The sequence below is a fragment of the Pomacea canaliculata genome, linkage group LG9 (assembly GCF_003073045.1).
Source record: "Pomacea canaliculata isolate SZHN2017 linkage group LG9, ASM307304v1, whole genome shotgun sequence".
NCBI lineage: Eukaryota > Metazoa > Mollusca > Gastropoda > Architaenioglossa > Ampullariidae > Pomacea > Pomacea canaliculata.
Window position 1 is genome coordinate 16382565 of NC_037598.1, and position 26689 is coordinate 16409253.

Consider the following 26689-nt stretch of genomic DNA (forward strand, 5'->3'; position numbering starts at 1 on the left):
CAAACTTTTCATTTTACATCTGATAGATGAATACCGCTGAGTACACATTTGTTCATTATAGGTTTGTTGTATCACGATAGGAGTGACGGTTTGATGTGTCACCAGTCAGTCACACTCTCCTCTTTACATTTCTCGATCTACCTTTTACAGTTCCAAGATAGGATTTGGTCTCAATATACTCATAATCTGGAGATGATTTTGCCATTCTTTCATTCGTCATCCGAAAAAGACAAAAAGAGATATCCTTTAACCGTTTAATGAAACATCAAACTGGATATTAGTTAGATCAGAGTGATGTGAATTGCCTTTAAATGTCATTGCACAATACAGTCGATTGCTTTATATATATATTTAAATACTTTGTCTGTTCATAATGTATGATTCATCTAAAGAGAGACAGGTAGGAAGGAGGTATCAAACGGTACACTCAAAAGTTGTTTCTCACTCTCACTGTTACTCTGTCAGCTGCCTTTGTCTCGCTCTCATACCTCTCATCCTCCCTCATGCGTGGACACACAGGCACCCAAGACCCCCACACGACTCACTACAGAGTCACAGAGACACTACTAGACACAGACACACGCAGGCAAGTACTTACACACACAGTAACTGTGAATGTATCCTAAACATGGACGCACTACGAATATATCCCAGAGGATCCGAAAGGCCAGACGCCGTGCAAGGTGGAGGACTACGTCCCACACGGCCCCTAAGGGCACTGACCAGGGCAGACTCCAGCACAGACACGTTCTCCTCAATGTTTACATTGATAAGTAACAGTGACACTTGCCACACACTTCGTGTGGGAGACGAGGCAAAGTATTCTGGCATCCAGACAAAGTTGTAGCTTGATGAACCACACCACTGCTTTGACCAGACGGACGCCGGGGGTTCAGTTCCCTGGGATTTTCACTTTCTCGTATTTCCCACAACATTGCAATGGCCGGCGAGTCAGTAGAACTTTACCTGCGCGTTTGTCGCTTGTCTGTCTACCTGTTCAGAAACGGACTGAAAGATCGACTGATGAAATCTTGATGGCGTGTGAGACAAGCTTCTCAGCTTGATGGAAGTGTCACGGTCCCTCACGGCCAGCGGATGTGTTCGATCACCTGTGTGTTTATTCATTCAAGCGTCCTGTAGGGGATGAGGTGCGGCTGCTGCTGTGAGGGTCCATTAGAGGTGAAGGTTAGTTTAGTAGTGCCTTCCACTTCGTGTTGTCTTCGCTGTTGCAATTGAAAATGTCTTCCCGTTCAGGAGAGGGGAGTGTGTACAGTCTTCTGATCACCGTTGGACGCCTGTAAAATAAATCTAAGCAACTTGTGAAAGGATTTGTGGATATTATTTTCCTTTTCCTACCTTTCCGCCGTGGTCTGACTACATTCGCGGCAGCTTGGAAAGTCTGACCAAAGTCTCTGCTCCTGAACACATCCGACAGTCTGCATGAGATGTCTTCCGTGAGGAAGGCAAGACAAATATTCAATGCAACGAGCAAGCAAAATGAGATCATTCCGTAGGCTCTCAGAGTATGTCGGTCGGAATTTCTGAAAAATCTGTGTAAACAGCTGTTGTCCGGCAAGTTTCTACGGAGAAAGCACAAGACAGTGCGCAGCTGACTAGACACCAAGTTAACCAGCAGAAACCATAGCGTGTAGACGACCGTCAGCAGCAGCAGCAGGTACACACACTCTCGCCAGAAACTGCGATCGTAGTGAGTCAACATGTGTCGGTTGAGGAAGAGAATGATCATCATCACCAAGGCGCCGGCTATGAGTTGCCTGGGGTGCTCAAGTGATGGCCACGTCTCATCCATGACTAGGGGGAGCACCCGCAAGGGCAGCTGCAGCAAGGTATGAGATGTGCTTCGTGTCTACGGCATCGTGCGGTCGTCTGCACCAGCCATGTACACACGTTTACCACCGACGCGGCTTCACCACCGCGTCACGCGCGTGTCTTTACACGGCGTCATCTTTTCTTGACGTCATCCAGTGCGTGTTGCATGACCTCTTGTGGCTGTGACGTCTTAAAAAATGGCGGCGGTGTGGGAAATAATCCACGCTGACAGAGTTGTGCCACTCCGATGACAATAGAGATAAGAACTTAGGGCCATAGGGGACTAAATAGCGGATCACATTCTCCAGAAATGCCCTGTGGATGGCAAATATTAACATTGCCAACAGCCACCCACCCAATAAAAGCAGAAGTCAGTTGAACGACGTCCTTTAATCTGAAAGTGTTCATGATCATACAGAGTGAAGCTTTTCAATGTATTGTGCAGCATGAGAAGGTTACTAGACATCTATTAGGAAGATGTGCAGCAAATCTGAGCTTGCTTCCCCCTAAACCTCTTGAAGATGGACTAGATGGTACATTACAATAAAAAACACCTATACAAAGCAGTTAAAGCATACACAAGTATTACATTTATATCTTATAGTGCAATGATCTACACCATAAAATTGCATTTGTACCAAATCCGTGGAAGTTATTCAACTGAGCACATTTATTTACTCTTATAAGTTTCTCTAAATGGAAGAATTAAATCTGCAAGTAAGGAATCGTTATTAAAGCTTTAAACAACATTTGCACTCAATTGTTCTTAAAAAATTGTAATCAGAAAATAGCTAGAACAGCGAGTAACGTGGCCGCTCATAGTACTTAACGTGGGTTCTCATTTCTCAGCTTGTCTTTGTGGGGCTCGATCTGCTTAAATTAAACTGACCAAGGGATCGATGTTTTTTACCCGCTCTCGTGGAAGTATCCATGTGCCACATTGCTTCGAACAGTCTCCTTTTCTCATTTGATGATAACAACGATGACTGGCCTATGACCTACCTCTATCATGCGACAATAATTAATTTGCATCGAAAGAAAATGTGTTGCTTATATAATAACTCGATCTCTGTATTCGGTGGACGATTCAATCGACTCATGTGTGGTCGAATAGGATTGGTAAATGATCAGATCGACCGCTGACATTATCAAACAGGGGGCAACTAGATGCTGTGGGGTAGAGAAACTGAAAGTCTGAGGGTCTGGGAATCGCATATAGTGCAACTACGAAAAAAAATTAGGACAATTCTTTCGTTCCATATTTTGCCCGACAAAATTAATCTCATTTCGCAATCAGGGCATGAACTGAAGGTTATCTGCTGTGGTTTTTATTAGCTGGCCTGTGATTAGAGCCGCCCGACCTCCAGTTGTACCGCGGACCGCGTGGTCGGCCATACCACGACCTTGACATTGGCAGTGGCTGGTGCTGTAGGCGAGGACGCCGCGACGACATGGTAAGAAAAACACATCGGCGCCCTCCATTTGTTACACCGTTGACTTGAGCGCTGACATCTTATGTTATGCATATTAAAAACGGGAAGCAGCAGTTGTAAAAATCGGCATGCACAGCGATGTCAACTGAGTGTGCTGACATCCATCGACCTTGGCGACGGAAATGGCGTTTCATTGAATTATTCTCATGGTGCGGATGGGGACAGAGTTCGCTGTGTGCACACCTGCACCTGGAGAGTAAATGTCAGAGGCACTACGCAATAACGAGTTGTGAAATTCCGTGTCCCTTGGCAGTCATTTTTTTTTAAATGGAGGAGCGATATTTTCGGTCTTATTGTTAGGATGTATACGGACTTGATTGGCACTGCGGCAGGTTTCGTCGTCAATATGCCGGCGACAGACACTCCGCCCACAGAGGCGGCCCCTCGCTCCGCCTTTCCGAAGCTTCCTTCCTGATAGATTACAAACACTTGCAAATAAACTTCATATCGCATCAGTAGTATCACGAACTTGTACTACACATCCGTGATAGTTTCCATAGCCTTTCTGTTGCCGTGTATCTATATATATACACACACTAGAATTCTACGTCGCCATGCATTAACATCTGCTTGTACTCCATGTCCATCCTGTTCTATATGCTCAATATAACCAGCTTTGTTTATTATTTTTCATTTCTACACCCTGCCAAGTCTAGCCTATACGGCACACTATATTTAGTGTTGCCATTGACAATCGACCTCATCTCCCAGCACACACCATGCCATTCATTATGTACAACCACCTCACCAGGAAATGAGCACATTAAAATAGATTTTTGTACATAGATGTTTTCTTATTAGAATATAATTTTCTGGGAGATGGGGTCCTTACATTCGCCCTATTTTATAGAAACAGTTAAAATCTGCAGTGCGGGTATCCCTTTACTGTGTCATGTATCTGTTGGAACCTCATATCTTTAAGGTGCAGAAACATTTTCAGACTTTCATAAAAAAAAATTGGTACACAATATTTTTTAGCTACCTGTGTTTTACAACCAGCCTGAGCATGGTCACTGTTAATATATATGACCTACTTTTGTGTAGTTCAGGTGAGATAGCTATGCAGGCGACAACATTGGCAGTAGTCTGTGCACACAATCCACGGGTCTGTCTGTTTTCACTGTCTATAGTGTAACAACCCTTCATAGTGTCTATATTCTCTGATCAGTGTGAAAGTTGTACCTGAAGTTGTCATTTTTAAAGTTATTGTCATTACAGTCATGGTGATATTAAAATACATGTTTATCTTGTGAAACTTTTGAAGTTAAATGCTAAATGATGCAGAGGTTTTCATCACAGTACTTAACATTATTTGTTCACCTGGAAAGTCAAACAGGTTTTTACATTATTAGCGTGGTGAGATAGTGTACTAATTTAACAATATTTATGTGTGTCGCATTTCTAATAACCTCTTTAGTCCTGGCTATCACCTGTGCTGCCCTCTAAAGTTTTATGATATCCAATATATCAAACAGAAATCACCCTCGAGGTTTGATGAAATTCTTGTTCTTTCCAGGTGCCATTACAGATATCTCGATGGGCAGTATACTGTCCATTATCTTCAAGAATTACTAGCTTTATCACAGTACGAACCATGGCTGCATCACAAGCCACTCGTTTTGCCAGCACTCTTCTTTTTGAGAAGGCTTATGTTGATGGCCAGTGGGTTTCTGCCAAGTCTGGGAAAACATTCCCAGGTGCTGAGGCAATATGTTTACCCTTGTCCTGATAGACTTTTATTTGGTTGAATAAATCTGCTTGTACCCTTTGTCAAACACAAACACTTGCAGGAATATTTTTAATGGTTTGATAATAACTATTATATTCAAGACCTTTTGGGGATGCATGCTGATATTCTCTGGCTTAATTTCCATTTTTTTCCAGATTTCTGTAATATTGGATGGCACTTAATTTTTTGTCTCACACATGCAAGCACATATACATAATAGGAAATAAATCAGAAGGTTGTATCCTATTAAAGCAACCAACAGCTCATTGCTCATTGACTGCATATCTTTTAGCACATTACATTGTTATTTAGCACATTGTTCTGTATCCCGTTGTTTATTATTGGTTTTCTGGCTTCAGTTATTAACCCTGCAACAGGCAAAGAATTGGGTACAGTGCCAGACATGAATGAGGATGATACACGACAGGCTATCCAGGTAGCTTTTAAAGCTTTCCAAACATGGAAAGAAACGACTGCTAAGGTTGGTGTATGAACTTCTGTCCATCTGGAGATCTTTACACCTGTGTTGGAGATAGAAAAAAATTAAGCTATAACTCTCAAAACTTTTTCTTTAGTTTAAAAACCATTGACTCTAAAACAAATATTTCTTGCTTCAGACTTCAGACAAATACTTAACTCCAGAGGTTGCATTGAATATGAAAGAAAGCTTTTTATATATTTAAAGATTGGTAAATGTTCTAAAATCTTCAGCTGTTGTAAAGGCAATCCACTAAAAAAAAACAGATCATGTAATGATATTCAATGGGGTTAACAATATCAAGAGATCTCAGAAAACAAAGTGTTTTGTGTTTATGTTCCTGGAGAAAAGATGTCATGAAATAATTGTCTTGTATATGGTGATAGGAAAGGTCCACCATTCTGCGACGCTGGTCGGACATTTGTCTTAAGAATGCAAGAGAACTGTCCCAGTTATTGACTGCAGAAATGGTATGTTGTCATAGGTCATGAACTGCCAGAAAATGTAAGCTTTGTTAGCTGTGAGTACTGATTAGAAAACATAAAAATATTTTTTGATTCATTTCTTTAGAAACATTTATATCCTTATTAGTTTTTCAAAACTTATAAGTATGTTTTAGTTTCGTTGTCATGTTTTTGACAGCAGATCATGTTTTAAGTGAGGCAGAATTGCTGTAACTGCAATGATGCTTTCTTTAAGGGCAGCTGTATTATTTCCCACATAGAAAACATTAAAATTTAATTTCTTCCTTAAATCATTTGTCTATTTAGGGGAAAACACTGCTTGAGTCTGAAGGGGAAATAAATTATGGAACATCCTTTATTGACTGGTTTGGAGAGGAGGCCCGCCGAGCGTATGGAGATGTAATTCCATCACCTTTCAAGAATAAACGCATGCTGGTGCTTCGACAGCCTATTGGTGTCTGTGGGATGATTACACCGGTATATGTTCCACATTACAATAATCTATTGTTCTGCATAATACATTGGTTCTTATTTCAATATTTCAATGAACAATCACATCAGTATGTTTCGCACAGGGCTTTGTCTTTGCAGTCACAACAAAAGATGCAATGACAAAATTAATGGTGTGTTTCTACAATCGTAAATTTATTTACAAATCTGTTTTTATCATTCATTATATTCTTATCTGGTTTGCTATATCCAGTGGAATTTTCCTAATGCTATGGTCACACGCAAAGCCTGTGCAGCCATTGCTGCTGGTTGCACTGTGGTGTTGAAGCCTGCAGAAGATACACCGTTCTCTGCCCTGGCCCTCTGTGAGGTAACATGTCTGATTATGATTGACAGATACCAACAAAAAAAAGTATGGTCTTCAAGGTTCAAATTAGTATTACCAAGAAGATAATCTAGAAGATCTTATCTTGCATGTGGCTCGTAGTTAGAACACCGAAGGTAGTAAACAAGTAAAACAGCACAAGCATTGCTAATATAAAAGACAACAGAAATATGTAGTGAGATCCATATGTTAATATGACAGAGTACTAGGAATGTGTAGTGTGATTGATGTGCTAATATGACAGTAAATGTGTAGTGTGATCAATGTGCTAATTTAAGATACACATAGGAATGTGTCATTTCATCGAAGTTCTCTATGCATACTGATTAAATTTGCATCTGACCAACAGTTAGCGATGCAGGCAGGCCTGCCCCCTGGAGTGTTAAATGTTGTCACCTCTTCCCGTGCCAATGCACCAGCAGTTGGCAAAGAACTTTGTGAAAACCCTCTGGTTAAGAAAATCTCCTTCACTGGCTCTACAAGCACTGGCAAGGTCAGCCATCTTAATCTCTTTATTTGAAATTATTTAAGAGATTTTTTAGTGGCAAGTGAGCAGAATTATTCTTACTTTCCATGGAAACACAGTTGTATGTATGCATAATTAATTATAATTTATCAAAGTTGATGTCTGTGCCCATTTGTACTGAAGGGGAGATAAGTATTGCAGTACTTACGGCTGCCTGCATGTCTCTCCTCTCTTTCTTTCTCTCTGTGCATCACAGGCTACCCTTTTTTATATTGATGGCAACATTTGCTTGTAGTGGAATTTTTAATTTGAGTATCAGGAAAGATAGTATAAGGATGCTCCAGACCAAAATGCATGATACATTGTCTGTGTCCTCTCTGTAGATGAAAGGAGTGCTCCTGGAAAATTTGGTTAGGATTAGACAGTGTGGATGTGGTTATGGATTAAACTGTGTAGATCTGCAGAGACTTTAACCAAACACAGTCTTCTTTATTTACAGCGTTACAATGACTCACATATCACTGACACAGACTAAACAAATATGATGACTTTAAAAATGATTGTGAAATGTACCCATTAAATATACCACTTTGATATTATTAATTGGTATTGCTGATGTCAAATTCATTGCAGATTTTGCTGCAGCAGTCTGCCTCTTCACGTGAAGAAAATGTCAATGGAGCTGGGTGGAAATGCACCATTCATTGTGTTTGATAGTGCTGATCTAGACAAAGCTGTAGCAGGAGCAATGGCATGCAAGTTCCGATGTTCAGGACAGGTAAGAAAAAGATTTAAAGAGAGAGAGAGTTTGTGCATACATATATGTATATATACATGCATATCAATGAAGCATGCATTCCTGCTTCCAAAGTCTTGGGGACAGGAAAATACATTGTTGAGTTGGTCTTAAAATTGACTAGGCACACATGTAGTGTAGACTCCATGCTATAGCAAGTAGTTTAGGATAGTGTATTGGTCTCTTTGTGGAACATCACTTTGTGGTGATCCATGTAGGGTGGTCCTAACACTGAAATTCAGATGTGGACATATGGGCAGTATTTCCCAGTAATGAACATCTGTATGTGACCCAAACAAGTTTCTGCCAGTTTTATATATGAGTTGAGCATAGACCAGAAACTGTCTGTAATACATTAAAAACCTTTGATGATCTTGGTGTTGCAGACATGTGTTTGTGCTAACCGTATGCTGGTCCAGGAGGGAATCTATGACCGCTTTGTGAAACGCTTGGCTGAGGTCATGAAACAGGAGCTGAGAGTGGGGGATGGCACAGACCCAGCAACAACACAAGGCCCTCTCATAAACAAGGCAGCAGTGGACAAGGTAAAGAACCACAAATCTTGTAGGTCACTTTTTACAAAGTTTCATCAACAGCTTCAGGGATGGAAAAGGTACAGATGTTCAGATGCATGGTGAAGCTGTATGACTGAGTTCCATATATTCTGTTCACCTGGATTTTCTTAATTACATCATGCTTACCTTTTTCACTTTTCATTCTGCAAACTGCAGAAGAGTGATCACTGAAATAACAGAAATGTAAAAAAAAGGGTGCAGAAAGATCAGAAAGCTGTGTCTTAGTCATTGTTTTGATAATTTAAAGTGTTCTAACTGCCATGCAGGTACACAGCCTTGTCCAGGATGCTTTGGCTAAAGGGGCCACTGCTGTGCTGGGCGGCAAACCTGACCCAAGGGGAGGCAACTTCTACCAACCAACCTTACTGGCAGATGTTAAAACAGACATGCGATGCTCATTGGAAGAAATCTTTGGACCTGTTGCAACAGTTTTCAAGTATACTGCTTTTCGTTTGAACCATTTTCACTTAATGAGTGCTTTATCTCTAGCAGTGGCAGGCCTAATGACTTCTAGACACCATAGTCTGACTGTTGTAGCATAGCTGTTCACAAATGAAATACTTTGAGCTGCTAGTAATGTTAATCGCATAGTTCTTATGTTACTATACCTTACGACTCATGCCACCACAGATGTCGTTAAAATTCATCAAACTAAGTCTAACATTACTATACATGAATATACACCACTATGCTATAATTTTGTTTGACAGATTTTCATCAGAAGAAGAGGCAGTTGCTATTGCAAATGCAACATCATTTGGTTTGGCAGGTTGGTGTCTCATGTGTCTGTGAAAGAGTGGATCCTAGTCAGTTTTAGTGGCAAAGTGTCTGTTTGTTTGGGGTTTTTTTTTTCTTTAATCTTCTTTTAATGGCACAGGGAGATAAGTGTGACAAAGAGTATGATAGACTTTTTTGCAGTTCATTCATTTTGATCTAAAACCTTATACTTGTTGAGTGTTGTCTCTTTCGAACTGATTTTCTTATTTGCATTGTTTTGCTTTGGTTGGACCTGCTTGTGTATCTGCATACAGAATATAATGGCCCCTGTCTTGCAGGCTACTTCTACTCAAGTGACATAGGACAGATTTGGCGCGTGGCAGAGAAGCTGGAGTACGGAATGATTGGTGTTAATGAGGGAATTATATCTGCTACAGAGGCACCATTTGGAGGTGTCAAGGAATCTGGGCTGGGCCGTGAAGGGGGAAAATATGGTCTAGAGGAATACACGGAGCTGAAGTATGTCTGCATTGGAGGAATCTAAGCCAGGAATGAAAAGCTGTTTTGTGCATCAGTTTGAGTGCATGTGTGAGTAGGGTTTTATATATGGCTTTCAGCCTTAGAGATCTATCTTGGTAAATAGTGATGACTATTGATAGAGTCGTCAATTGATTGGTCTTCACATGGATCATTATGATAGCTGTATGTTCTCTGATTAAACTGAGTACATGTTGATGGTGATAAATGTCAAAATTTGTTTTTTTCTTACAGATGAAAATTTGATGGAGATATCTTTTATTTAGAGTTTCTTTGAAAGTTGTTAAATGCTGCTGATGATGATGATGATAACAGCTGTCTACAATATGGAAGTATGTTGTATAATATTGGCACAGCACCATGGAGGCTCCAAACCATGCATCATTACATGCATGCTGATTATTTGATATGTATATTTAAACAGATGTATCACACATTCCAGCTCTGTAATGTGTGCATTTGGTAGAAGGTAATATAGAAAACTGTTTCACATCATCTGCGCTGTTATTTTACATGTTCATTGTCACAAAGGTGGTAACTGTCTAGGTGTGCATGGCTGAATTTCTTTGCTGATCTGGATGACCCAGCTACCAAGTGGTAAAATAAGCAGATGGAATGCATGTTTGTGGGTGCATTTATTATGTATGGCATTTCATATATAAATATTTGCCAAGCTTGATTTTTTCTACTGGAAAGGAATAACTACCTACTTAGTTCATAGCAAGTGGGAAGATTATTGAAACTTGCATGATTTTGACAATCATATTGAATAATTATGCTAATAGGAGCTGGTGCATTTGTGTATATGTTACTATTAAGGAAAAATCTTGAAAGTATTACTATTAAAGTACATCAGAGTGCTTTATACTGGCAGAATTCATTTATTATTTGTTGATTAAAAGAAAGACATATAAGGTGTCCAGAAGAACTTATAACAGTACATTTCAATGACATTAATGCGGTCAAATCTATGACACAAAATGTGTAGAGGCATGAGGTGTTTGTGGATAAAATTTAATTTAGAAGCTGGTTTAAAGTTCTCGACTTCTTAAGTGGGCTGCAGAGAACATCATTATTATCATTTTTCTTTACTATCATGTTACATGTACCTATGGAGGAGTATATTTAGACTGGCGTTTTACTTATTATGGCTCAAACAGATTAAAAAACATATACTATGATTGTGGTGATAAGCATATTAATAGGAACGACAATGTCTCTTTTAATATTATGTAATAAATTGCATTTGTTTTATGCAACAGCTAGTGATAATTATATGGATGTGTGCATCTTCCTATGAGATGTAATGCTATACATTCTTAATTTTTGTTAGCTGTAAAGAATGTAGTAATATATATGCTACTGAGCTGCAAAAACAAGCCAGAAACATCAGCTGGAATTATAAACTGACCGATAAATAAAGCCTGCATATTAATATATCGGTCGTCTTCGTGGATCCTGATTTTAGAAAACCGACCTACATTTTCTCTGCTTACCTCAAATTTCACTTTGTTATGGCTGCTGCTATTTCAATACTTTCCCCAGCAAAATCCCTAATATTTCATTGTCGTAACAATTACTATTGTTAGACTGCTATGATGCACGTAGTAATAATTTTAAGGCCGTGTACGAACAGCTTTGCAGTGTGAGTATTTATGTGCATGTATTGAATCGAAACTTTCCTGTTACTACAACCTACAACTCACCGACAAAAGAGTCGTTACATTTACAAACTTTAGTACAATCTCTAAGGCAGCAATCACATCCTCAAAATAACACCGACTAAAAATCATGTGACACGTTTGTTTACCACATGACCAGAGGTTGCCAAGGCGAGGCAACACAAAAGTCACATGACCATCCCACAATATGGCGCAAGCAGTGGGTGCTCCCCCCTTGCTGGAAAAAAAAAAAACCCTGGCACCCCCTCCCCGTGTTGTAACTGTTTGGAGAAATCACCGATAACGCCAAAGTTGTGCTGAAAAACAGACATCGATTTACCTCATACAGCTCCACCGGGCTACAACCAAAATGAAGGAGAGGAGCATTCTGAAGACGTCGCTGCCACCGGTTCTTGGCCAGCAGTCTTCGCTCCAGACTGCAGAGAAAAGCAGGTGAGAAGCTTATGGGACACGGGGTGAAGACATGTCGTGGCCGCCCTGCCCCCCAGTTACACTGCTGTCACTTGTCTTTAGCTTCGGATGCATTTTTTATTACGCATTCTCGCTCGTATTATTTCGCCGTCACCTACCTGACGGGCGATCGTTACAGCGATGAAGGAATGCCCAGATATATGTGCGGTTACACGATTTAGGTCAATGGGTGATCGGGAAAAAGAGAGCAATATGATGATAAGACATTCGTGGATCGAGTTGGTGCTTCCCTACTCGTGTCTACGATTCTGTGGTTTATGTATATTTTTAGGAATACTATTTTTTGCAGAAACAAAATAAATATTTCTCTATATTTCCATCAATCACGAACTAATTTCTTGAGCTAATTAACTGAGGCCAGCGGGGACTCCCTCTTCATTCCAGGGATGGTAACACTGTGTATTTGGTGGTTTTGTCGTGTTCGATTGCACGATCTTGCATACACATTTCGTAATTTGACAAGCAAAATGATTTCAACTCTGTCATTATTACCCAACTCTACCAGAAATTCTGTGTCAACCCTTCTTTTAGAATTAAGCATTTTCTGTCAAACACAGACAAGTAGGAGCCGATCTGCCCTGCCTCATAAGAAGCTCATGGTGAGTTTGCATGCCAGTGCAAATAACATCTGCAAAAAAAGTAGCACGAGCTTAACTTTTGGCTGGGAAAGATCAGCTTAATGAGACCTTGCCAGCATGCTCCATAATCATTACCATTAATGTTACCTTACTATGTTGTCAAGTTTATTGTGGGCTGTAATCATTGGCTGAGAAATGTTTCCAAGACCTCAGAGATTCAAAGCTACAACACCAGTACATCCAAGATAGACCATAAAAAAACTTACATCTTGGCTCTCCCACTTAGGCACCAGCCTTAAAAATAAAAAACCAGTAAACTCTGGAGTCAGTATTTGTGGACTTTTGTTAGAGAAACATTAGCAGCAATGGTGGTGATGACAATTTTTTTAAATTTGACAATTTTTTAAAACTCTGTGCCAAGAAGGCACATATGCATGAAAAGATCTACAGAACACACAACTATTTAGCTTTTTTCCAATGTGTCAAGAAACTTGGTAGGCTAATTCTTCCAACATCATTAACATGAAATTTCATTCATTGAATTCATTCATTTGTTCATTGACTCATCAGTTATGCTAAAATTGTTTTTGCTTTTCTCAGTAATAACAGTTTTTTCATTGATTGGTATATAAAGTTTTTGTTGTTGTTTCTTGTGTTAGTAAAATATAGTTTATTTTACTTCACTTTAAAAATCTCTTTACCAGAAACTGCTTGTGAGCAGCTCATTAACTTCCATTCATTATTGAATTTTGGTCCCAATAAGAGTCAGAGTTAACTGTGAAAGGAAAAATTGCATATTTCTTGTTCAGAAATGTGTCGATGTTGACAAATTTTAAGGAAGATTATTTCCCCCTTTATATATATAATACATGAATGTGTATGTGTGTAGAGGGATGTTTGTGTGTACATGAGTTGTATAAAAACATATTTAAACTTTTTTATCTGTTTTCCTGATTATGGTATTATCCATTATGATTTGTGTAACATCTGTCTCTGCATCTGTGTGTGTGTGCACGTGTGTGAAACAAAGCATTTCATTGCTAAGTGAAACATTACAGGGATGATAGTCAGCGACAGAAGGAACCCTTAATAAAAACTCAGGCACAAAGAGTGATAGACCACCACCAGTCAACCAGAACATGTTCTACCAGCATTCTGCCAGCTCCTCCAGGAGCACCAGTAGTGGGGTAGAGAGTCGCAATTCAAGATGGAGACAGCAGGAGGCAGAGGTAAATATTATTTAAAGATATCGGCATTAAAGACAATTGTAGGACTGTATCAAATACACTTGTGGCAATGTGTGTGTGTAACAGAGACCTATGGAACTCCACACATTTTGTTGGATCCTGATTAAATGTTGTAGGAGTCCTTCTTAGTATGTGTTTAGCTACTAGAGCTGTTACTGTCACTGACATCATTGACACCATGTCACTAGTGTTGATGTTATTTCATAGGGTACTCTATTTGGAAGGAAAGGTAGAGGGTGATAAGAGAGAGCGATAAAGACAGAGAGTGAGAGAGAGAAATGAATAAATATTGCAGAAAATATAACGAAAATGTATAGAGCTGTCGATCTTACCTAATTAGTGAAGGAACAAGTGTTTTACTGTTTTGCTACACTGAGACCATACTTGTCAGTTACTCAACCCGAATGAGCTTAATCCAAAAAAGCGGTACATCCAAATTAGACAATGAAATCACAAAAGAGTTCACAGAAGAAATTAACCCGAGCAAACCCAGGTAGCCATACTATTGTTACTAATAATGTGAATGTGTCACTGACACTTGTTTTCATTCTTTTCTTCATATTACATTCATGTGCTTCCAAATATCAAACCTCTTTCGTCATCCTGAAGTGCTATACAGCAACAAGTGGTTTCTCATTCAAACAAACTACAAACATTTGTTGGTTATGGACTGCAAGATATTCTGGTGTCAGTAAAAGAACATCCCATCCCACTTTTTTAACTTCTTCTTTGAGCTGGTATGTGACCACCAAGTACCTAAACTTGTTCAACTCTTGCTTTGAAGTTTATAAAGCCACTTCATTCAGAGAACAGATCAGATTTCTGTCACTGAGTGATTAATGTTGTGTAGTAGAAATGTAGTGTGAAGTACCATGAAACTAGATTGTATTTAAAAACAGTGGCATCAGTTTTATTTGAACACTGGCATCAGACCCATTATAACTCTGGCATTAGTCCAGCTTCGGCATTTAGTCAAATTGAATGTAATCTGTGGTTAATTTGAATTCAGTTTGGTCAAAGATAAATGTGATGAAAAATAAAAAAGAGTAAAAATATATATGTATCAGTGATCATTGTTAGAGAGGATGATGAAGCAAATACAAGTAAAAATTGTGTTAGGCTGGAGAGACAGAGTATGATGGAAAGTAAATATCAGTCACTGAAGCAGATCATTTCATTAGAGGCCAGACAATAAACCAAAACAGGTGTGTACTTACAAAAGACAGCTATAACAAGCTCTTTCCCATGTGGATACGTGTGATTCAGTTGGCCTTAGTTACAGCAATTATGTCATGTGAAATCCCTTTTCTATTTTGTTCAGCAAATAGTTCTTGTAAACATCAACTTAAACTTGCTTTAGGGCTTCAACGTACTGGTTCTTTAAGTGCAAAAGGACGAAGTTAACAATTCTGCGAGTGATGTGACTCATGTGATAGGACAAATTTTCTTCATAGCCTCAGAGGCTGTATTAATGCTCTGAGCACAATCAGATCAAATATTGCAGAAGTCTGAGTAACATATACTTGTGACATATAATCAGAAATAATAAGATGCACTTGTATGACTGTTTCATTAATCTTGTATAACAGTAATAATAATAATCATCATCATAATAATTGAATTTGTCCCTGTGTGGAAACGATGCACAGGAAAGACAAACAAACCAACAGTAAACCATGCAGAAACATAATGAGTTGGCAGACAGACAACACTTTGAATAAAGCTGTGAGAAACATAAAAGTTAGTGTATACTTCTCTAGCTGAATGACGTAATACTTTCAAAGGCTAAACCCTCGATCTAGGTGCTAACCTCAGCTCATCATTGTCCCTGGTTGTATGCAAGTATATGTTCTCACACTTGCTCATTCGCTTCCTCTTACACACATCCCAACTAGCTGATGAAGCATAAAGTTGTTTTACAGGTATCTGGCAGCACACTCCAATATGTGTGTCACTTTGTACCATTGACTCAGCAGTGTGTGGCAAGACTCAGCCACACAGATCACAGCTGTGCTTACAAGGGCTAGAGAACATGAGGGCTGTAAAGCGACAGAAGCGTCTAACAAACAGTTAGGTTAGCCAGTATTGACTTGGGCAAAGTGCATAAGTATTGACATGTCCTTACCCATGAGTTCAAACACTGATGATGACAAGTTTATAAAGAAAAAGAGACGGTGTCTCAACTCCGAAATACCATGAATGTGCTGAACTTATGATCAGCTAACAGGTGTTTAATATATAGCATGAGTCTCAGAGGCTGTCTTAATCACTGTAAAGTGACGCATTTTATATATTTATATATTTTGTCTGATGGCATGCTTAAGCTTGAATTGCTTACCACTGACTCCGTAGTGATAATGACCTGTCTGATCTCAGGTGAAGTCCCTGATACACCCATTTATAAAAGTGCTTATATATTTATGATGACAAGTTTATGTTGATGCTTTTGCAACCACGTTTTAATATTTTAGTGATCATGCAAAATTGTGGGGCTTGTAAAAATCCATACGGTGTGTGTGGCCTGGAGCAGATGTTAAGTAATGCCTTTAGACACTGAAAGCAGAGCATTTTAATGCCATCACAAACTCTTACAGAGGCAGTTGGGGAAATAATAGCCTGTTTTGCAGGTAGTATATGAGGAGTCAGATGAACAGACAAGCTGCAACAAAATGGCATATCAACCAACCTGAAAGTTTTGATTGCTGAAGAGAAATAGATAGCAAGTGTAGAATGCAAATGTTTAGGCTAGCCTTACACCTGAGCCCATGAGATCACTTTCAAAGAGTTTGCTGTGAATGGGAGTGTATGCATTTTGCCCATGATGATGTGAACAATAGTGATGTGATTGTGTTCACAGCAGTGATATGATAGTGTGTACAATAGTGATACGATAGTGTGTACAATAGTGATATGATGAGTGTGTACAGTAGTGATATAGTGTGTACAGCAGCGACACAGTTTGCCATATTTACTACACAAAGCAGTGGACACAGTTTGCGAGGACAAGAGAGCAGACTGCAGTGACACAGTTTGCCGTGCCCAGCTAAGGTCCTGGGACAGGAATAAGGGTTGTAAGTCAGGGACCAGGCGCTGCATGCAGGCGGCCGTCAGCTCTATAGGAAATCAATCAGGGCCCCCATTGAGGGGCTTGCGGCCGACGCGTCTTCATCTTGGTCTCGTTACACTTCCACCAGCGCCGATTTCGTTTCATGAAGCACGAAGTCATGCCCTTAGCCATTATTAATGTCGTGCTGCTTATGACGCTGGCGGCCGTGCAGCAAGCTGCCTGTGGTGCAGCCCCGCATGCAACATGCCGCCACACGCCGCAGCTCAGTCCATGACCTTCATCGGTCATCTATCCTCGGACCTCTACACCCTTGAACCAAGATGGCAGCTGTCGTGAGAATGTGTAGAGACACCGATTATCAACCGCCGACACCATCTGCAGCTTGTGCTGCGCGGCTTGCCCGTCCCCTTCTTCATCCCGCCAGGACGTGGCTCCTAAGACGGTTTTGTCCAGGCGTCACGTCAGTGTCCGGTCAAAAGACGTTAGAGCGGTCCGTTAATCAGTCGTCATACCCGGAAATGCAGCTAGATAGCAATGGCATACACGGGTGTGTTGAATCGTTTCACCCGAGTCACCCACATGATTTCAGAAAATGTGACTCGAGTTAGTAATACAACAGAACCACGTTAGAGAGTAGGTGTTAGAGACAGATCGCGTTACTCGTTTTTATCATGTTTAGCCAATGTTGATAGTTGTGACTTCAGTCACGTGATCAAGTTTAGTCTCCTTGGCTGACGATGCCAGGTAGTACACGCTTCAGGTGGTGTCTTGACGCCAACGTAAGCAGTCCCTCCATTAGTCGGTCATTTCCTGGACTAACCCATCGTGACTAAAACATGGAGCCTGAATAAAATCTGACTAGTCTGCCATTGGCACCTGCTTCCGGGTAGATATTAATATATCGGCCTGTTTCTCTATCCACACTCCACACCTTTTAGATTCTATGGTAGCCAGTTCGTGTCTCTACCTGCACATCACGGAACCTGCGAGACTTCGTTCGTAGCCAGCCTGATGATAGGGTTAGGGTTAGTGTTAGTGTGTCACTGCATACCGTTAGCGCCACAGTGTACAAGGTGTGACACTACAGGTGAGCGCGGTGTTTACACCCCAGACCACACCCTTCATTTGACGACATGACTCAGCAGGCAGGTAGGGGCAACGCAGGAGACCCGCGGCCCTTCTCACCTGGCGTCTCACACTCCCCCGTCCAGGGAAAGAGCGTACCTCTCAGGTGAATGAAGGTATCAAGAGGATATACATGTATGCAGCAAGGGAGCCAGGTCTCACAGGCCTGCTGCTGGCATGGCGGACTGACCCCTTCATGACACTCCAGTGCTGAGTTTCCTAAGTAAATACCTAGAGCACGCGGACCCGCTGCACGTTCATTATGGTCCCTGAGTTGCGATTTTCCGAGAAGGAATTTCACTCGCCCATGTCGAGACACAATAAACATCAGAAGAAAGAACATTGGAAGGTGGGTGGAGCTTTGTGACATCACGTGTACTTGTCTGTACGGATCCTCCCGCGAGCTAGCGCGATCCCTGTACTCCCTGTTTGCTGTAACCCTAACATCGCAGTTGGGTCGCACACAGTTGTACATCCCATAATAAGGAGCACGCCTCTCCCTGTTCTCCGTTGCACTTTGTGCCAGTCAGCAGATCCTACGAACAAAAGAAAGAATCCGATCTGCCGGAGAAACCGAATCTGCCGCCCTACGAGTCGCGACACGCTCAGGTAGCAGCATGACGACTGTCACTCCTGACTCCTCACCTGTCTCCTCCCTGTCGTGCCTGCCGACCCGGCGCCTCGCTATGCCATCTGTTGGCGGACTTTGTGCCACGTGATATACGAGAGTGAGTGTGTTGGTGGGGAGGGGGCGTCGCCAGAGTGTTCCATTGTCAAGTTGTAGCCTTAGTTCTGGAAAGAAAAGCTTACACAGACATACACTGAACAACGCTCACGACTTACATCAGTAGCGTGGTGTGCTAAAAATAGCCTTGTACTAACGGTACTGACACATTAAAGTTAGCAGCGTGCTGTGCTAAAAATATCCTTGTACTAACGGTACTGACGACAGGTTCATTAGCAGCGGGCTGTGCTAAAAGTATCCTCGTATATACTAACGGTACTGACGACACGTTCATTAGCAGCGTGTTGTGCTATAAATAGCTTGAAGTATAGGGTGTGTGTGCTGGCGTATCTACTGTGTGCACCGTGTGTTGTCACAGTGGGATTCCGAAGACGGAAAAGATCTGGAAGACGGATTATAGTTTTGCCTCGTGCTTGCCAGGTAAGGACTCGAACCGATAACGCGAGTGAGAAACGAGGTTACGACTGTTTCCTCGACCTGCTGTCGTGCTTGTGATGACTATAGGACACTGGTCACATCGCTGGCCTGCCGCGCTCGGACCAGGACACGGCCACAGTGTCACTCGAATGGCACTAAGGACACCTGTCACATCACTCCACATCGCCCGTCAGTTGGAGTGCGACCGACTGACAAGGCCAGTCGTGACGTGTGATGTCACGGAACACACCACACCTTGAAGTTCTGTCGCAAGACCTGTCACGGAGCACACCTTGTGGCCTGTCTGTCGCAAGAGGGCGTGTGCAAGGAGGTAAGGGGTGGTGTCACAAGTCTCAGCCGTGCGTGACTTCATGCTAGGACCTGACCTCCAGCCATGGAGCTGTGGGTGACGTGGTGAGGTCACATCCCATGTCCCATGTGGACCCCGGTAACCTGTGTGCAGCCCCTAGCGCGAGTTCGCAATGTTCAAGGTTTACAGGGAACTGGGGAATGGAGTGTACTTACGTATACTTATATACACCAGACCCTTGTCCGGATACTGCTGCAAACAACGGTCAGCACCGGTGTAAACTGACGGGGACACCGTCCTACTGATTGTGACTCCCACCCTCCCCCGTGGGTCAAGGGTCATGACGTCAGTGAGGTCAGCGGTGAGGCTGTCCACTATCCGGCCTGTGACCGCGCGCAGAGTGCGTGGTAACTAACCCCCGGGGTCCGCCGAGAGTTGCACGTGACGACATTCTGCGCCGCTGCAGCCAATCACGTCACGTTCCTCTACCACCACCACCACCCTCCCCTACGTCTACCTGGACCTTCATTGACACCGAGGGTCAACTCCCCCACCCCGACCCTACCCTGCCCTTTGCCGCCGTGGTACCCTTGTGCCACGACACGTTTTGGAAAAGGAGGTCGTCTTCACGACAGTCAACTAGGAAGTACTTCCTTCCTCGTGTCGCGTGTTTGTTTAATGTGTGTGCGACACTTCTGACATGCCAGTGGTGTGTGCACGCCAGCTCTGACATTTAGAGTGGTGCATCGGGCAGGCACGCGGGATTGCGGGTGTCTGCGAACAAGAGCGTGTGTACCTGCCTCTTTTTTTTTCTTCTTCTTCTGTTGTTGAGTAGGGAATTCCTGCCGTTCCCGAGCGTGTCACCTGCGGGCCGGCCCCTCACCGTCGGTCTTTGTTTAGCGCGTGACCTGTACGGAGTGTAGCTGATTGCCTAGATACCACGCCAGGGGGCGCTTGCTAGTTGACTCCAGTTTCGTCACCGCCTGAGATGTCGACGGTCGGTGTGTGCGGCGGCGGTGGTGGTCGTGGTGGCAGCGGCGGCGGTGAAGGTTGGTTGTGTGGCCGGACATGGAGGAGTTACAAGGTGCACAAGAATGTGGCGGCACAGTTGCTTATCGCTGACCGCGGTGTCTGTGTGGCCGGACCCAGCCAGCAGATGGGATACTGGAGGAGGCACCATGGGGGGTGTTGGTTGGGGGGGAGAGGGGAGGAGAGACGCCGTGGTGAGCCCCCAGCAGCTCTCGCCCTCGCCCGCTGAGCACACGGGCCTTACCTGGCCCCTCCCCACCCGCTCCCCCTCCGTCCGTGCGGGAGGGTGTGTGTGAGAGAGAGAGGGTGGGGGAGCGTAGCTGGCCTGACGACAGGCTATCAGGTGTGCCCGCTAGTCGCCGGCCTCTCGCCTCCCAGCCAGCGCTGCGCCAGCCTCCCCACAGACGTGTGGCCGGCACCAACGCCTCCCAGTCTCAGCACGCTGCTGACGTCATCGACACGGGCCGTTGAGAGGTAGGACAACGTTTGATGTCTTGTCGTGCACCGTTGACAGTCTTGACGCTTTTGGGTAGTTTGGTGACGTGATGGTGGTCAGTAGAGGCCAGACCCGAGGTGTTGGGGTTATCTCCTGTCCTCCATCGATGTAGGGCCTGAAGGTCGTGTCTACTGGTTGTAGGTCACCGATCGTCTCTCGACCCTTATCGTGTGTATGTATGTGTGTGTGAACGCCGTGTATGTGTGAACGCCGCGTGTGTACATGGAGACTTTCAAATTATCTTACATGTTTATGTGTGAGAAGCTCAAGCGAGCCATAGTTGTCTCAAGCAGTCAAGTTCCATTTCTTTAAAATAAAAAACGGTTTGTTGAAGGCTGTTAGGTGGGTGGCTAGGTGATCCAGGGTTACTGTGGTGACCGTACACATAAACAAATAAAGGTTAGGTGCTGTATAACAGTCTCGAGACGGTTTTTGCTGGCCATGACACTGTCCGCAGCTTGTGGTGACCTCGTGTCAAGCCTGGCCGCGCCCACCACCAGTTGACCGGAGGCGTCGTCGCTTGAGCTTTGCCCGGACGCCTATAAACCTCAGTTTAGTTTTTTTTCTTTCTTTCTTTCTTGTTTGCCTTATGAAACTACAGCCGTCTGCTTGGTGTCTTCCCCTCTCCCCCCATTTTTGTGCTTGGTGCGTCGTGTTCAGTCTTGCCTCAGTCAGGAAGCGGTGCGAGTTGAGGCGGGTAGCGTCATACGGGTGTCGTGTGGCTGTAGCCAATATCGGGGAGGGGTCGCTCGCAAACCGTGTCACGGTACCGGTTGAACCCGCGGCGGGGAAACCACAAAGATGGGGTGGGAGGTGTGGTGCGGTGGTGGCGGGAGGTAGAAACGCGCGCCAGCCGTATAAACCCGCACTTACCAAGGTGTCACGGTTCAGTGAACACAACTTGTGGCATGTCTCGCTTATACCTACATTCGCAGCGTGTACGTGTGTGAGAGGAGAGGTGCAAGCAGCGGAGGTAGGGGCAAAGGGTAAAGGCACTGAACGTGGCACACATACAGCAAAACCAGCAAAGGATGTGACAACCACCAGTCTTTGGACATCAGGAATAAGTCTTTAGAGGTTGAGGGCGCAGCCATGCGGAGCTTGCAAACGCAGGCGTGACGCGCCAGTGCCTGTCTGATCGATGCTTGTATGTTTTGCTGCACTTGCAGCAGCTGCCCTCGTATTCTATTTCCCTGCCTCGTGTCCTCCTTCACTTTAGGGGGAGGAAAGGAGATGGAAACCTCACTGTGTGTGTGTGTTACAAGCAGTAATCCACCCGAGCTCCTTCACAGGCCACCAACCTCACCCTTGCTTAATTTGTAGCAGATATACACGTGAGAAATATCACTTCCAATGCGAGTTTTCAGTGTGTGTATCTAACTTTAACGTGTCATTAACTAACCCAGAATTGTAGTCATTGTTGAGTAGGTGTGACTGCATCTAGGGTGTGTGTGGAGAGAGGGAAGGTAGGGGTTTATACGCTTTTAAGAATATTTTATTTTTTTATATTTTCATACCTACATAGGCTGTAAGCATGCTTCAGTATAGATATAACTGATTACCAATTATCAACATTATTAGTTATGGTTAATTGTAACCAGCTGATCCATGACAGCTGTTTTATGTTGCACCTTTTTTAAAACTGTTTAAAATGTTTGTATGTGGGGTGAGTAAGGTTATAATTGAATATACTGTTGTTTAAATACCGATGACCACGAAAGAAATTTAAGAAAGTTGTCTCATTCCAAGTCACCGCTGGAATGGTGTATATATAGATATAGGATCTTTCCACAAGATAAAAGTAAACAAAGAAAAAAATGGCATCCATTTATTAAAAAAAACCGAACCTTCGACGTTTGCACCGATAATCACTAACGAGTTAAACTAAAGTCACAATCATTCTTATTCCTCTACAAAAATCCAATACAAAGCTGCAGACACTCAAATATTTCTTACATAGGTATTAATACATAAAATTAAAGACATGTCTGTGCGTGTGTGTATGTGGAGGGTGGAGACTAACCGACAATCACTGTCTGAGCCCCACAACTATAGAAACACGCTGTGTGAAGATGGTTGGGACTGTGGGTCATGTGACCACTACTGATGCATGATGAAGCAATAATCAACAACTGGGAAAAATCCCAAAGACTGCTTGTGAAAACAAGTCACTGGCATTCCTGGGAGGAGATGTGTGGGTGTACTCAGTAGAACTGCTTCACACTCGTGCAGCTCGCTGTACTTCCTGCCAGGCCCCGGGGCAGACGACCTCTCCTGGCCCTTCTCATTGTAATCGTAAATTATTTGTCCAGTATATAATAATGTTTACAATTCGATTGTCAATATCTACATTTCATTCAGTAAGTTAATATAGACTGCAAACATTAGGACAAGTGCACTAGGACCTACGTCACTACTAGAGAATAGAGTTGGTTACACATGAGTGGTTAGTAATGAGGAAAACTGAGGTAAGGGATCAGACTTGTAGTATACCATAGGAAAAAAACCCCAGAGTGAGGAATGTTCCGTCAGCTTTTCCTTAAGAAAAAGGAGGAAAAAATCCCTTCTCAGATGGTACACCAGACCCCCCCTGTTCCTCCCTCTCGTCAGGCCTGCTTCCAGGACAACCAACCGACACGCCTGACTGGTTGTAAGAGATTATCGTGACAAATATCAGGACCTTTTTTTGACTAGTTGTACGAGATTGTTGTGATAAATTATTGCAAAAATATTAAGTGATTAATTGGAAAAATTTTAAGAGCTGGTATTTTGAAAGGTTATTAATGGAATTATTGAGCTGTTACTATGACGATTATTACACAGCGAGACGAGGGCGCTTCTGATGTTACAAAGGTGTGATCGCTGTTAAGGTGTCAGCTTGTGTCCAGGTTTTTAAAAACAAGTCGAGGCCAGAAAAAGGAAGATACAGATTTTTATGAATTATTAATTCTGGCACAGATTATTTGGCTTTTATTTCATTGAGAGTTTTTGGCAGGAAGCTTCGAATATCTGAGGTCATCATCATTCTTGCGAGACATAGAAGAGCGTAGAAAGCAGTTACTGGACCTTGCTGCCCCACTCCTGTCTTCCTCTGCTGTTGACCAAAAGTAAGCAGCAGGAAAGTAGGCGTGTCGGCAAGGTCAGTGCGCGGCAGATGACTGCTGCTGTGAGAAGCCACTCGGAGGACAGTCTGACTTGTCAGGCGCTGCTGCCGGCCCTCGGCTGCCATCGGAAAAACTCTCTCTCTCTCCTTCCCTTCCTCCTGCCGAGCTAGACCCTCCCACACTCGCGATGCTTGCTGTATGCAGCTAGGCCCTGTCGTACACAAACCATTCCTAGCTCAGTATACAGCCTTTCACTGCCGTTACAGTCGTCGTCGTCAGCGTCTTTGATGGCTGCCGCCGTCCGCCCGCTCATTGAGGGCGCTCGTCACGGCCCCGTGCACGGTGCCGCTCATCGACTGGTTGATGCGCGTGTGTGAGGCAGAGCCCCGCCCTCCTCCATCACAGTGCTTTGCTGCGGACTGCCGGAGCTACCAACCCTTCTCACCCACCCCCTGCCCACCCTGCCCACCCCGCCTGACTGTCTCCCTAGTCACGCACAGGCCTGCTGCTGCAGATCGAAGGAGCCCTCGCTGATCGAAGCGTGTTGTCTTCACAGTAGGTTTTTCCCCTGGCGTTTCCGCAGCTTGCCTGAGACCTGGGGCTCGTGTTCGCAGACTCGTCCCAATATGGCGCCCACGCCGGATCACTCGTGTTTTTACTATAACCGCCAACTTGCCATCCACTTAGCCTGCTGATCTCTTCTGCTGCAGCTTTTACTACCATCGCCAAGTCCTGGTCAGCGACAACTTTTGTTTTCAAGTTGGTGTCCGTGTGGCCGCTTTATTCAATCATTTGTAAGGTTTGTTTGTTTACAAGTTGGCTTTAACTCGACCGGCTAAGTTGATGGTGGTCAGTGTTATTGTCATGACTGCATCTTTGAGAGACACTATAGAAGTGATGGCCTGTCACCTGGAAAAAGGAAGAGGAGGAGGAGGTTTGTTGCTGTCATCCATACACTAAAGCCCTCGTTATCAGGTCACCAAGTGATGATTTTAGCCTTCTACCCGTAATGCGGCCTTCGGTCCACGTGGGAAAGTTAAATGGAAGACGATATAGAGGAGCATGTGTGGGGCATGACAGGTGAGATGACAGACTGTGACGGACGTTACTACATCATCAACAGGCAGCGCGAGCAGACAGCTCCGTCACGCTCTGTGCCCTCGTTCCTGTCATTTCCTTCTAAATGTTTTGTGGATTCCTTGACATGTTTGGTGGACCAACAGCCCAGCATTGCCTCCAGACCTGATGGTTTGATCCCCAGGATCGGAGTCTTCTGGAACTACTCATCTCCTGGACTGTATCTTCGTAAGCCTTCAAGTGGAAGTAATCCAGAGAAGGGATCTTACAACCTGACAGTCTAGCACACGTGGAAATAATCCAGACAGGAGGGATCTTACAACCTAAAACACAAGAGCTGCCCGTGGAATACGAGGTTTCTGCTGGGTAAGTTCGGTAACTTACCTTCCTTGTTGTCGTCTGTTCTGTACTCGTCGTCTGCTGTGTTGTGCAGTTCACCCTTCTTGGGATCGTCCACCATCGTCACCTGCACACAAATACTGTTTCGAGCCCCACGTGACCTCGGTATGGGTGTCATAGCGAGGAGATTATGTGTCCCATGGTGAGGATGGTTAAGATTATATGTATGCAAAACAAATTTTTAAATAGAATCAACAGCACTTACAATTGTGGGAAAGAACAAGGAACGACTACAGTAGGGTAGATCATACTGACAGTAATAGCGGCCATTAGTGTTTGGTGAGGCGCAGCGAGATGGTATGACGAACCCTGGAGTCTAGTAAGACGAGCGAGAGAGGGGATAATGTACCCTGGGCCCCTAGTTAGGCCTAGTAAGACGAGAGAGAGGGGATAATGTACCCTGGGCCCCTAGCAAGACGAGCAAGAGAGGATAATGTACCTTGAGCTGTAAGACGAGAGAATATACCCTGGCCCCCTACTAAGACGAGTGAGAGGGAATAATGTACCCTGGGCTCCTAGTAAGACGAGAGAGAGGGATAATGTACCCTGGGCCCTTAGTAAGACGAGAGAGGGGGGATAATGTACCCTGGGCCCCCAGTAAGACGCGAGAGAGAGGGGGATAATGTACCCTGGCTCCTAGTAAGACGAGAGAGAGGGGTACAGGCCCGGACACATGTACACACTTGAATGTAGTGGCAGGCAGCAAAGCATGGCGGAGTGTGCCGTGAGTTGACATCAGTGCGAGGTGCGACTAGGAGGAGGGCGTGAACACACTGGCACATTGATCAGCGGCACATGCATTGCAGGCTGACTCCTTCACCTCACTTGTTGTGCATGTCACTAGTGTAGTGTGTTTGTCTCTGTGTTCACTGCTCTAGTGTTCGTACGTATGCTGCTTGTTGGCAGCACAGTCTGATGACAGTTCGCTCACAGTTCTACTGACAAACTCTCCGCTCAGACCTGCATCTCGGGAGAGTGTCTTGATGTTAACTAATGTAATGAAGGAATATAGAAAGATGAGA

The 26689-nt window shown here is 43.6% G+C and overlaps 2 protein-coding genes across 6 annotated transcripts in view; both read left to right on the forward strand.

Annotated features, from left to right (window-relative positions):
* Positions 1-3386: 3386 nt before the first annotated feature.
* Positions 3387-11179, forward strand: LOC112572351 (succinate-semialdehyde dehydrogenase, mitochondrial-like). The gene is given in 14 exon segments (XM_025251979.1): positions 3387-3519; positions 4368-4428; positions 4840-5020; positions 5412-5533; positions 5917-6000; positions 6301-6471; positions 6698-6814; positions 7179-7322; positions 7929-7955; positions 7957-8073; positions 8478-8636; positions 8933-9102; positions 9377-9435; positions 9722-11179. Coding segments are annotated over 14 exon segments (1668 nt in total). The 5' UTR covers positions 3387-3469; the 3' UTR covers positions 9928-11179.
* Positions 11180-11766: 587 nt separating this feature from the next.
* Positions 11767-26689, forward strand: part of LOC112571853 — a 50695-nt gene continuing 35772 nt past the window's right edge. Inside the window, exons 1-2 of one of the 5 annotated variants that reach the window (XM_025251191.1) lie at positions 11767-12034; positions 13710-13880. In XM_025251191.1, the coding sequence (XP_025106976.1) occupies positions 13791-13880 (90 nt within the window). In that variant the 5' untranslated portion in view covers positions 11767-12034; positions 13710-13790. Of the gene's footprint in view, positions 12035-13709; positions 13881-19401; positions 19584-20398; positions 21066-24782; positions 25635-26689 lie in introns of those variants that run through there. The other 4 variants (XM_025251193.1, XM_025251196.1, XM_025251194.1 and 1 more) reach the window with 4 other exon arrangements.